This window comes from Cebus imitator, unplaced genomic scaffold (genome assembly GCF_001604975.1).
Source record: "Cebus imitator isolate Cc_AM_T3 unplaced genomic scaffold, Cebus_imitator-1.0 Scaffold169, whole genome shotgun sequence".
In the NCBI taxonomy this organism is placed as follows: domain Eukaryota; kingdom Metazoa; phylum Chordata; class Mammalia; order Primates; family Cebidae; genus Cebus; species Cebus imitator.
In genome coordinates, this window is record NW_016107484.1 from 4091028 (window position 1) to 4103694 (window position 12667).

The following is a 12667-nucleotide window of genomic DNA, read 5'->3' on the forward strand; positions in this document are numbered from 1 at the left end:
GAAGCATTGTCTGCTCTGTCTGTGACATGGCTGACAGTCCCCTGTCTTGGACCCTTCCTGTGTCCTTTCTGGGGTGGGGCATCCCTGTGCCAGCCTCCTTCCTAAGAGCTGGATCTGGGCGTGATCCAAGTTTCCCTGTCCTGTGATGGGGTTCTTGGGTAGGGGTTGTCAGGTTGGGGATCTCACAGCAAAGGCATAGCAGTGTCCACACGTGGGCTGGGTCGTGTCTGCAGGTGGGAAGTGAGTGAGGTGACAGATGCTCCCTCGCAGAGGGGCCTCCCTCGATGTCAAGCTTTAACCTGAGAGGGAGACAGAGCTGGGTGGTGGGGCAAGGAGCTGGGGAGGGGAGGGTCTGTGACTGGTGCTGGGGATGCCATGTGGAAGGGGGGTGACTGCCCTCCCCAGGGACCCCTGGGACTTGCCTCACTCTGGAGCTGTGGTGTGGCCCTGACCTCTTCTCTCTTTCCAGTGATGGCACACTCAACCCCAACGGGGTGCGGTTTGGCAGCTCGGAAATCTATAACATTGGTACGTACTGTGCCTTCTCCCCTTGCGTTCTTAAGTACCCAGGAAGGAGGAGGGTCCTGACTGGAGCCCCAGGGGCCGTTTCCAAAGGCCCCACCTTTGGCACGACTGTGGCCCCCTGGTCTCTGGTGTGACAGTGGACATTTGTGAGCCTGACCTCCCTTCCAGAACATACCTTGCCCACACTGCTATCCTCATGAAACCTCAGATGGGGTCTTTAGGGCCGTTGGCCCGTTCCTTTCCCCATTGGATTTCATCCTCCTGGTGAGCTCTGCTGGGTTGGCTACTTGTGCTACTGTTTTTTTTTTAGACCAAGGCTCACTCTGTCATCCAGGCTGGAGTGCAGTGGCTGGATCTTGGCTCACTGCAACCTCTGCCTCCCAGGTTCAAGCAGCTCTTGTGCCTCACCCTCCTCAGTAGCTGGGATTACAGACATGCACCACCATACCCAGCTAATTTTTGTATTTTTAGTAGAGACAGGGTTTCACCGTGTTGTCCAGGCTGGTCTCGAACTCCTGACCTCAAGTGATCCACCTGCCTCAGCCTCCCAAAGTGCTGGGATTACAGGCACAGGTCACTATGCCCGGTCAACTTGTGTCTCCTCTTTATGGGTGAAGAAAAGAGAAACAGAGAGGGTGCAGGGTTAGGACACCAAGCACAAATGGTGTAGGCCCGTGACTCTCACAACTACGTGAGGATGGAGTGCAGTGGTGAGTCACCTGTGGGCCTTCAAACCACCCGGCCCAGGCCACAAAGTTGGTCAGATGGCCTCGTACACTAACGGTTAGGTCAGAGTTCTAAACTTGTGTCAAGGTCATTTGTGAGCCAGGGTGGAGAAATCCCGACGGTCTGATTCCAGCCTTTGTTCCTCCCTCCAGTGGAGTCCCCACCACAGACCCCTGCTTCCTTTTTATTTTTACTTATTTATTTATTTGAGACAGGGTCTTATTCTCTTACTCAGGCTGGAGTGCAGGGGCGCAGTCTTGGCTCACGGAAACCTCCACCTCCTGGGCTCAAGCGATCCTCTCACTTCAGCGTCCCGAGTAGCTGAGTCTACAGGCGAGCTAATTTTTGCCAATTTTTGTATTTTTTATAGAGATGAGGTTTTCCCACGTTAATTTTTGTATTTTTTATAGAGATGAGGTTTTCCCATGTTGGCCGGACTGGTCTTAAACTCCTGAGCTCAAGTAATCAACCCACTTCGGCCTCCCAAAGTGCTAGGATTACAGGTGTGAGCCACTGCATCTGGCCACCTGCTTCCTTTTTTTTTTGAGACAGGGTCTCACCCTGTTGCCCAGGCTGGGGGGCAGTGGTGCAATCATGGCTCATTGCAGCTTTGATCTCCTGGGCTCAAGCGATCCTCCTGCTTCAGCTTCCTGAGTGGCTTTGCCTACAGGCATGTGCCACCATGTCTGGCTTAGTTTTTGATTTTTGTAGACAGTCTCCCTATGTAGTCCAGGCTGGTTTCAATCTCCTAGACTTAAGTGATTCTCCCACCTCTGCCCCCGGAGTTGTGGGATTACAGGTATGAGCCACCATACCCAGCCCTCTTTTTTATCTTGAGTTAATTTCTCATTAAGTGAGTGCGGCCCATACCTGCCCCCCGGTAAAACATCGCCTGTCCTGCCAAAGCTGAAGCTTTCTCTGCCTCCCCAGTGATGAGTTTTCTTCCACTTGTGAAACAGCTCCCTCAGCAAATGTCCCTCCAAGGTGCTCCTGGGTGGGCTGGGAGAACACAGGCACCCCTAGTAGGCCTGGGGGACCCGGCATGCCCCTCCTGCTCTGCCAGGTTGCTGAGGAGCCCCCTGTGTGAACGTGCCCCTCTCCTGTCTCCCCAGTGGAATCCTTCGAGGAGGTGGAGGACAGCCTGTGTGTCCCCCAGTATAGCAGGTACGGGGAGGAGAGGGTGATCCTCTTCCTGAAGATGGCCTCTGGGCACACCTTCCAGCCTGGCTTGGTGAAGAGGATCCGTGACGCCATCCGCGTGGGCTTGTCTGCGCGGCACGTGCCCAGCCTCATCCTGGAAACCAAGGATGTCCTGGTACGGCCGTCTCCTGCCAGCGAAGAGACCGCTGCCATCGCCCCACGAGCCCACACATCGAGGGGCACTCACATCTGAGCAGCTTGCTGGTGCTTTATATATCGTTTGTCCACGTTGCCTAGCAACGCCATCCTCTCCCTGCCATCCTTTTCCCTTCCCTTCCTAAGACTGCATTGAAAGCAATGTCTGCTAAATACCCATGTTCAGAGGTTAGCGGGCCCAGCCCTGCAGGTCCAGTCGACTTCTCCCTCCTAACCCCTGGTTAGTGTGTTCTCAAAATTTTTAATGAGGACATCCATTTTAACTTTTTATTTTATGTATGTATTTATTTATTTTTTTGAGACTGAGTCTTGCTCTGTCATCCAGGTTGGAGTGCAATGGCTCAATCTTGGCTGACTGCAACCTCCGCCTCCCAAGTTCAAGCACTTCTCCTGCGTCAGCCCTGAGTAGCTGGGACTGCAGGCGCCCACTACCATGCCTGGCTAATTTTTGTATTCTTAGTAGAGATGGGGTTTTACCATGTTGGCCAGGCTGGTTTTGAACTCCTGACGTCAAGTGATCCACCTGCCTTGGCCTCCCAAAGTGCTGGGATTACAGGCATGAGCCACTAAGCCCGGCCAATTTTAACTTTTTAAAGTGCTGCTGGGAGCCGTTGGTCTTCCCTTTTAATTTTAAGTTCTTCCAATATGACAAGACGACTCTTTTTCAGAAGGCTGTGTGGTCCCACCCCAGCCCTGGCCCCAGTACACTCTGCTTGGATTCTAAGTCGGGGAGGAGGGGGCTCCCCTCGATTGGATCACAGCTTTAATTCGCATTGCTTACAAAACGGATACCCCCACGAGCTGACAGAAGCTGCTGTGTGTATGCGTGTGTGTGTGCATGTGTGTCTGTGAACGTACACAATTTAAACAGGCAGTGGCAGGCTGTATTTGAAGTTTATGATTGGCTGTTCATTAAGGAGAAGATGGGAACAGACACTCACTGGGATCCAGGGGAAGCTGACTTTGACGTTGCCGGGAGCAGGGCTGAGTCTGTGAGGTGTGACCAGAGACAGGGTTTACCAGGAGAGGCTTTCTGGAGAATGTTGAAATGAGTGATGACATTGACTTTGAAACCCGTGATCATTCTCTTTGCCTTATGGCAAGTTCTTTCAACATTTTCAAAACAACCTTTTGAGGAGGAGGCTGGGGAGGGCACTAGCAGCATGGGCACGCGTGCAATCCCTGCCCATCCCTGGGGGACGGGTTCCCACTCGGGACTGCTGCTCCTCCTCCCGGCGCCTGTCCACGTCTGCGGTGTTGGTTCCTTTTCTACGGTGTCCACGCATTTCCTTTGCGTTCTGGTTATGCGTGGGCAGAGCCCTGCAGCTTAGGGGCTTTCCATCAATCTCTTTCTCTTTTTTTTTTTTTTTTGGCTGGTGAGCCTTGGCAGCTCTCTGTGGGGTCATTGGTGCTCTCCAAGAAGGTAGTTCCTGAATCAGTGACACTTCTCGTCTTTGCTGACAAGGGTCTGAGGTTTTCCTTCGGTGAATCAGTGCGGTCTCATCTGGAACATTTTAGGGAAGTGGAATTTGAATTTGTCCTGTGGCTTTATTTTATTGAAAAAGAACTTGGGACTTTTGCTGCCAAAATGGTTATTACCAAACCATATCTGATCACGAGAGCGGTGGAGCAGTTTATTAGGAAAGGAGAAAACTCATCTCGTTTCTTTCCAGGGTTATCCTGGCTTTCGTGGCCTTGCTGCCAGGGCGCCCAGCTGGGCTCTGGGCTCTTTTTCTCCGCAGATAGGGTGTCCTAGGTCCATTCAGGAAGTCATTTGGAGGGTTCCTCCAGATTTTTGAATGGCCTTGTATTTTCAGACCCTCACGGCAGGCTTAGGAGAGGATTTAGCTCTTTTGTTGCAAGCTAGAGAGGAGCCCAGCCTCCACAGGGAGGTGACACGGTGTGGGAACTGCCCATTCAGGAACTGGACCCACTTCAGGGTCAGAAGAAGACAACTGAGGTCCCATCTGCAAAGTCCTGGGCCTTGCTGAGGCAGGAGAGCATGTTGCAGGTCTGACCCTTCACATGGTGCCTGTGGGGAATGGGCTACCCTCCCCCCACCACCCCAAGAATAGCCTGAGCCTGGGGCGCATCTGAGTGGTGGGAGTGGCCAGCGGCCCGTCTCTGTCTCTGCGGAGAGATACTTCTGCTTCTGTTCCCTGGGAAGCCAGCGCCAATTCTGGCATTTTGGAGTGGCCCTGGCGAGTGCTCAGGAGAGGTCTGGGTCCAGAGGCAGCCCCACTCCTCGAGTTGAGTAAGACTCGTCCCATCTCCGGCTTGTGACATGAGGAGAGGAATCTGTCACCCACCTGCCACCTGCCTGCCACAGCTCAGGGTGATGATGCGGCACCAGTGGAGCAAGCAGACCCTGGGAACTGGGGGGCTGTGGCCTGCGTGGGCCTTCCCACCACCAGCCTTCACAGCGGGTCCTCTGAGGGTCTTTGGGCACAGGGGCTCTATTGCTTAGCCCTGGCTCCCCCTCTGCCCCTGAGGTATGACTTTGGGCAACTCACTTAGCATCCAAGCCTCAGTTTCCTCATCTGTAAGGTGGGTTGACAGCAGAGCCTGCCTGGTGGGTGCTGTGGGCCATGGGGTCCCCAGAACGCAGTCTCCGTGCCTCTGTTTCTGTCCTGCCTCTGTTCACTCTCAGCCTTCATTCGGAGTGGGTCTGCGCACCGCGCAAAGCCCTTCCACACACCTGACCTTAGTTGCTCTCTGCTCAAGTGTCAGAGGCTCTCCTGCATTTCCTGCTTGAACAGTGTCCTGGCCTCTATCTGTAGCTTTCAGTGTTTGCCATGGACTGAGGGTGAGTTCTTGTGTATGTCCGCATCTTTCTGTCTGAAGTGGAGGCTCCTTGAGGACAGGAACCTTGTGGGTTCACCTCCTCCTTGGTGCCCAGCTGACTGACTGGCAAACAGCAGGTGCTTTTGGTGTCTGGTGAGTAAATGGGGGTGGGGAGCTGGTCATCTGACCCTGGTGAGGTGGGACAAGCTTGTCTTCCTCACGCCCATCTTACAGATGAGGAAACCCGGAGAGATGAGGGGTCCTGTCCAAGGAAGCAGTGTCCATAGTCAGGTCCGCCTTCTGCTCACCCAGAATAAAGACCTGGGGACCCCGGAGGGTCATGGCCAAGTGGAATGTACTCCTGGCATTTGAGGGCTTCCTGCCTGCAGTCCCCAGGCAGCCATGGCTTTCCAAGTCCAGCAGGCCTTTGCTCAGGGCATGACTGGGATGTCTGGCCTCTCCTGGCAGGAGGCTGCTGGGCTCCCGTCTATCTGGGGAGGCCCAGTGCAGGAGTACGGGGGTACGGGGGGTGGGGGCTTCTTCCTTTCTCTTTCTTTTTCCTTTCCTCTACCTTTCTCCTCTCCCCAGAGGAAATGGTAGCAGGATTTCTTTCAAGAGGATGCCTCTGTATTTTACCAGTGGGTGGAAGGTGGCATTATTAGCTCCCATGAGCCGCACGTGGACCCCTGTGTGAAGCATAGTGGGGCATGGAGCAGGCGAGATGCTTTCGTCCCATGGCGGGAGGGCTGGCGACACCGCATGAGGTGACAGGCAGGCCCTCGGAAGCCTGCGCTTAGATCCTTAATTAGTTCACACGTCGACTGAATTTTTCAAATGAATAAATTTTAATTACATCTCAGGTAAAAAAAAAAAAAAAAAAGTGCCAGTGATGGAGAGCTCAGGCGAGGAGCTTTACTGAGCTCTGTTGCTCGTGAAATTTCCTAGCCCGACACACACGAACGCCGCCAAAGTCTCATCTGGATTCAAGGTGCCACGAATCCGGACAAGCCTGGATACACATGTGCCACTAATCTTATTTAGAGGGATCCCTGAATGTTTGCAAAGGGTCTGACTACAAGAAAAAGTAATGCAGCATCCCATGCAGATGGCTGGCTCCGAGGAGGAGTTCATGGGGCCTTGGGGACACTTTTGCCCCTAGTTCTAAGAAGCTGGGCCACTCCTGAAGTAATGGCAGTAGCTAGTCTTTATCATAGAATAACACGTGATAAGATATAGAGAGAAGTAAAATCAAAGTATAAATAAAAGTAAAAGAAAACATAGCTGGGCACTTCTGAAGCTGTGTGTGCACTGACTCATTCAACCTGACACACAGCCTACAGCCTAGGTGCTGCCACCCCCACTTTTGTTTGAGGAAACCAGCTCAGGCTCAGGAATTCACCTGGCATCTCCTGGCGGGGGGTGGTGGCAGGAGCCACGTCTTCCTGAAAACTTTCTTGCTTGGGGCGCCCGCTGGGAATTAGGAATGATCTGTGTCTGCATTTTTATCCTGACCAGGCAGTCCCTGACCCCTGAGAGACACTCTTTTTCTTTATTCCCATCTGGAATCTGCACTGCTGGGATCAGTGGGTCATCTGGAGGGCTGCCTTGAGGCCAGCTTGGATGTGACGTTGGGCGGGGCCCAGGGGGGCCCAGTGGAGTGTGCAGGGTTAGAAAAGTGAACACGCTTATGGTGACCTCTGGGCATCTTGGAAAGAGCCTTGCTTTCTCAACAGCCATGCTAGGGGCAGCGTGGAGGGCTTTGGAGAGTGTGAGAGTTGGGTTTCAGCACCAGGCCTTGAAGTTGACTTTCAGAACAGGTTTTATTCGCCAAACCCAGAGAGGACAGTTGTCAGCTGCTGTACTTTGGGGCATGTTTGCAGACCTGCGGGGGAGAGGGGCACCTTGGAGCTGAGACTCATTCACTCTCAGAACTCCAGGCGGAGGCGGGGCCTTTTGGGCCTGGGTATCCCCAGGGCCACTCGTTTTCCCCGCTTGGGTTTTAAATGGCATTTCTTGTTTTTTCTACCCTTCCCTTGCAGTATACACTCAATGGCAAGAAAGTGGAGGTGGCTGTCAAACAGATGATCGCAGGAAAAGCTGTGGAGCAACGAAGTGCTTTCTCGAACCCCGAGGCCCTGGATCTGTACCGGGACATCCCTGAGCTGCAGGACTTCTGAGTCGGACTGGCTAGCATGTCGCTCAGCCTCCCCCGTGTGCACTGTAACTTTCGTATGCTCAAGAAATGACACGGAAACCTACAGCTGTTGTAAAAGATGTTCGCACCAGGCGTTCTGCAGGCTTGGGGAGGGATCGTTTCTCTGTTTTGTCGTTAAATCTGATGGGTTCCTGGATCTTCCACACAGTGGAAGCGGGATCCTGGCCTTCAGAGACCAGGAGGGCATGTCTGGGCCACGTGTGTGGCACTGTGGTGAGAGTGAGTATCTTTGCACACACAGGCCAGCGGGATCAGTGTGGCTGGCTGGTGCTGAGGACAGACACTCCTGAGCATTTACACCCTGTCTTCAGTCGCCTCCTCCCTTCGTCCCACTCGGCTCTGTGAAGGTGCAAATCCCTTTCTTCCCTTCCCAGCTCAGGCTCTCCTGTTTTCCCTCAGGGCCCATTATGCCTTTGAGCTTTAGCTGTTACAAGAGAAACCCCGTGACTTGATACAGCTTTTCACAGCTGGCTGTTAGGACTGGCAGGCTGGCTGCTCACGTGCTGTCTGTGTCGTGGATGGAATGTGGTCCCTGGAGGACTGAATGTCCCCGTTCAGCCAGAGCACGCCTCGGGCCAGCTTCCCTCCAAGGAACATTGGATTTCATACAGGATCTCTTTACTGCACAGACTTGAATGGCTTTACATGTTTCTACTGTTAATTAGGTGTGCGAAGCAGCGGGTGTCCACTCGTGTCCCTCATGGGTGAGCCCTCCAGCTGTGCGCCCAGGCCACACAGCCACCGAGAGTCCTCCTCAGGAGGAACCGCACCACTGCTGCCTCCATCTGCCAGTCTAGGGGGTTCCTGTCGGGATCATGTCATCAGGACTCCTAAGTCAAGTCACAGGTTTCCATAGCCAGGCGGTTGGGATGTACCATTCAGTTCAATATATGAACACGTATCTGTAATCTGATGTTCATTTTAGGATTTTTTTGAAACTGAGCACAATGAAATCCTTTCTGGAATCCTTCTGGATTATACAAAATATAGAGGAAAGTACAATGATGAGTTTTATGCAATAAACATATACGTGTGTGTGCGCAAGCACACACGACGCACGCGCAGTGTGCTTGTGTTTTCTCGGAAGGGGGAGACTGCATCTGTGGGTGTGAGGCTGGCTGTGCTTGTGCGCCCACCAGCAGCTGTGCCCTGCAGTTGTGTGTTTCGAATTGCCGGGGGCATTCTCATGGCCCTGGTACTTAGCCACAGTCCCTTGTGACTGGCCAAGGAACGCCGTTCAGTGTGAAGCCAGCACCCTGGGCCCCTCCACCCTGAGATCCCCCAGCACCCAGAGCCAGCCAGATTCTGGACGTCAGCTCCTTTCTTGTCATCGCATGAGCCGCGTGTCACTTGGGTTGTGTCTGGCTGCATGCCACAGAATCCAGGCTTGGCCCAGCGGCTTTTATGGCTCTCAAGTCACAGGAAGTGGGAGGCAGTCCATTCTCCCGGGGCCAGGCAGCGACTCTACAGTGCAGCAGTCCTGGCTCCTGCACTCTGCTGTCCTCAGGATGTGGCAGTCATCATCTTGGTCTGGGGTGGCTGCCCCACCTCTAGTCTTTCATCGGTATTCCAGGAAGGAAGAAGGCGGGAGTGACAAGGGGGGCTGGGAAAAGGCAGAAAGCTGCATCTCTGGAGTGTGTTCCTTTATCCACAAAACGATGGCTTTTCTGGAAACCCAGAAGCATCTGCTGGGCCTCACCAGCCAGCATGGGGATATGCATCCGCCCTCGCTGCAAGGGCATCAGGGGTCTGCGTATTTCAAACAGGATCTGTTCCCTTTTTGTGAGTTTCCGACAGCTGCTGTAACACATTTTCACAAAGGTAGTGGCTTAACAGCCCCAATGTATTATAGTCCTGGAGGTCAGAAGTCTGCTGTGGGTCTCACTGGGCTGACCTCAGGGTGACAGCAGGGCCGTGTGCTTTCAGGAATCTGCAGGGGAGAATCCATTTCCTTGTCTTCTGCTTCTAGAGGCCACTGTGTTTTGTGCCCTGTTGTCTTCAGCAGTGGCCGGTCGCACCCTCTTCCACTGCAGCGCTCTGACGCTGCCACTCCCAGCCACCTCGTCCACATGTCAGAACCCCCTGTGATTGCAGGGGGTTCACTTGAATAAGTCAGGAATTCCCATTTTGATGTGTGCTGATTAGCAACCTTAATTCCGTCTACACCCCTCACTCCCCCTCACCAAGTCTTAGTCCATTTTATTTTGCTGTAACAGAATACCTGAAGCTGGGTGATATATAAATTAATAATTTATTAAGGAGTTTATTTGGTTCATGATTCTGGTGGCTGAGAAGTCCAAGACTGGGCAGCTGTGTCTGGCGAGGGCCTCACTCTGCTTCCACTCACCGCAGAACACGGAGGGGGAGCAGGTGCCTGCAGAGATCACGTGGTGAGAGAGGAAACCAGACCCTTCAACTGTGCCTTCGGGAACGAATCCATTCCCAGGAGGTGCAAGTGACAGTGAGAACTCACCCCCTACACAGGGCATGAGTGTATTCGGGAGGTATCTGACCCCACCCAACATTGCCACATGGGGTATCAAATGGCGACGTGAGTTTTGGCGAAACAAGCCACATCCAAATAATAGGACCGTGTAACCTAACACGTTCACAGGTTCCAGGGAATGGGATGTGGGTATCTTCAGAGGGCTGCTATTCTGCTGACCTCACTTTGCAAACAGTCTTGGTCCTGATGGCAGAGGAAGAAGTAGATGGTGGTTGTTGGGAAGGCAAGCCCTGAGCTGGAAGAACTGAGCAACAGGGAGTCCTGGTTGATGACGCTTGGGCTGGGATTGTCCTCCCCTGCGAGTGGCCTGTGGGCCTTAGGGTTCAGGTCGGGCCTGGGGCCTCCAAGGTCCTTTCCTCTCACTGGATGCTTGGAGATTCCCTTCATGTTGACAGCGCCTGAGGAGTCATCACAGCTTAATCAGCGTGCCCTTTAGTTCCAGCAAGACGGCCCAGGCTGAATAAGCCCATGCGTCTTTATTAATAAGCCCTGCCGGACAACTTCATTAATGAGAGACAGATGGTCTGGAACAACAGCCAGTTGAGTGCACGCGGTGCTGAGCCTGCTTTTGACGTTCCTTGGCCCGAGCATCACTCTAAAAAAGCCACCACCTGCCGGCCAGCTGCCTTTTCGTCTCTGAGCTGGCTGTGGGCTGCACTGCGCCTCCTCGTCTTCTTCCAGCTCCCCACCAGGCCTGTCCCATCAGCAGCTTCTGAAGCCATCAGGATCTGCCACACAGCCTGGCTGGGGCTGCCAGGATTCTGCTGTCTCCCACGGCCAGCAGGCCTCTGAGCAGCTGGTCCTCCTCCAGGCCCTTCCTGCCCACCTCCAGGAACCTTCTCCAGGCTGGAGGTCTCCTTCTCACGCTCTGGCTGCCAAGCCCCACCTTCTCGCCTGGGCAGAATCTCCTCAGGGACGCTGGCGATGAACCGATCAACTCCAGCTGCAGGCAACCGCCCCGCTGTCCCCATGGTGGCAACTGAGCCCTCGAGGATAAGGCCCAGGTTGGCTCACTCATCTGTTTCCCAAGCAGATGGCCTGAAACCCACACGCCTTAGAAAAGGCATTTTCCTGGCATCACAACACCCCTGTCACCATGGCTGAAGGTGAACAGAAGAGTCCCTGCCCTCGAGTCTGCAAATGCCAGAAGGCTCATGGGAACAAAACTTCCCTTGAGGCCCCAGCCCCATCCTATACCATGATGGGCTCAGGCCTTCAGAGGGAATGTCACATGTGGATTTGTGGGGGATGGTCGGTCACCAGGTTCAGGCTGGGCTGCTCTCACAGGTTCCCCCAAGTCTGGCTCAAACAGGAATGTGTTTTGCCTCCTGGCACTGCCCTGAGGTGAATGGGTGGGCCTGGGCGGGTCGGCGGCTTTGTTTTGCAAGCTCGCTCAAGGACCTGCGCTTCCACATGGTTGCTGCCTCCCGCGGTGTGCGGGTCTTGTCCACTTGGAAGATGCTGGCTCGCCACAGTCGTGGAGGCGGTGACCTAACATCAACCCTCACCCCCTTGGCCACATCCTTGTCACCCGACTGCACTCAGCTGTATAGGAGGCAGGGAGATGTGCTTCCTATCAGGGTGACAAATGCCCTCCCTGAACTCTGGTGGCGGGTGGAGAATGCTCCATGAGCAGGAAGGGTGGGGAATGGTGACACAGTCACAGCGCCTCCCACAGGAATGAAGGAAGCTGGCTGCCTCTGTGCCTGACTCCATCTCTCCCGGGCAGCTGCTGCTTCGCTTGAGCTGGGGTGGGGGCTACCTCGCTGGGTCCTGCCTCCCAGCAGCTGGAGAATCGGCTGGGTGGACGTGTATGTGCACGTCTGTGGAGGCGATGCTGCTTGTTCTCGCATCTCCGTATTTTGAAGGGTAGGCTGTGAGGTCTGTGCGGCAAACGTGTCGGTTTTTACAACACTTTGGCCTTATGTGTGTATGTGAATGTATGTGTATATGTGTGTGAACATATGTGTGTGAATATAAGAGTGTGTGTGTGCCCTTAAAGCTGAGATTGCACCCTGTCAAAACCCGAAAGAGCCAGGCACGGTGGCTCACACCTATAATCTCAGTGCTTTGGGGGGCCGAGGCAGGAGGATTGCTTGAGTTCAGGAGTTTGGGACCAGCCTGGGCAACATGGTGAGACCCTGACTACAAAAACTTAAAAAAAAAATTAGCTGGGTGTGGTGGCATGCACCTGTGGTTCTAACTACTCAGGAGGCTGAGACAGGAGGATCACTTGAGCCTGGGAGGTGAGGCTACAGTGAGCTGTGACTGCACCACTGCACTCCAGCCTGGGTGACAGAGCAAGACCCTGTCTCAAAAAGACCCCTCAAATCCCCAAAGAACAGAGCTGTGAGCAAGCCAGAGTGTAGTTTCTATTCTAGTTCAAATTGAATCCCAAAAGCCCAGTACCCACTCAGACGGGCAGGCAAGCAGGCAATTTCCTGGTCCTCAAAGAACACTGCCCATCGGCAGCTGCTCACGGCCACCGGACCTCAGCCTGTGCCCTCAGTGGTTTTCAGTTCAGTGACAGCTCTGTGTCCCAATCAAGTGGCTTC

At 54.0% G+C, this 12667-nt stretch overlaps 1 protein-coding gene across 1 annotated transcript in view; it reads left to right on the forward strand.

Annotated features, from left to right (window-relative positions):
• Positions 1 to 8664, forward strand: part of AACS (acetoacetyl-CoA synthetase) — a 77410-nt gene extending 68746 nt beyond the window's left edge. Inside the window, exons 15-17 of the mRNA XM_037744186.1 lie at positions 470 to 528; positions 2364 to 2566; positions 7431 to 8664. Coding sequence (XP_037600114.1) covers positions 470 to 528; positions 2364 to 2566; positions 7431 to 7568 — 400 coding nt within the window. The 3' untranslated portion in view covers positions 7569 to 8664. The remainder of the gene's footprint in view (positions 1 to 469; positions 529 to 2363; positions 2567 to 7430) is intronic.
• Positions 8665 to 12667: the final 4003 nt, after the last annotated feature.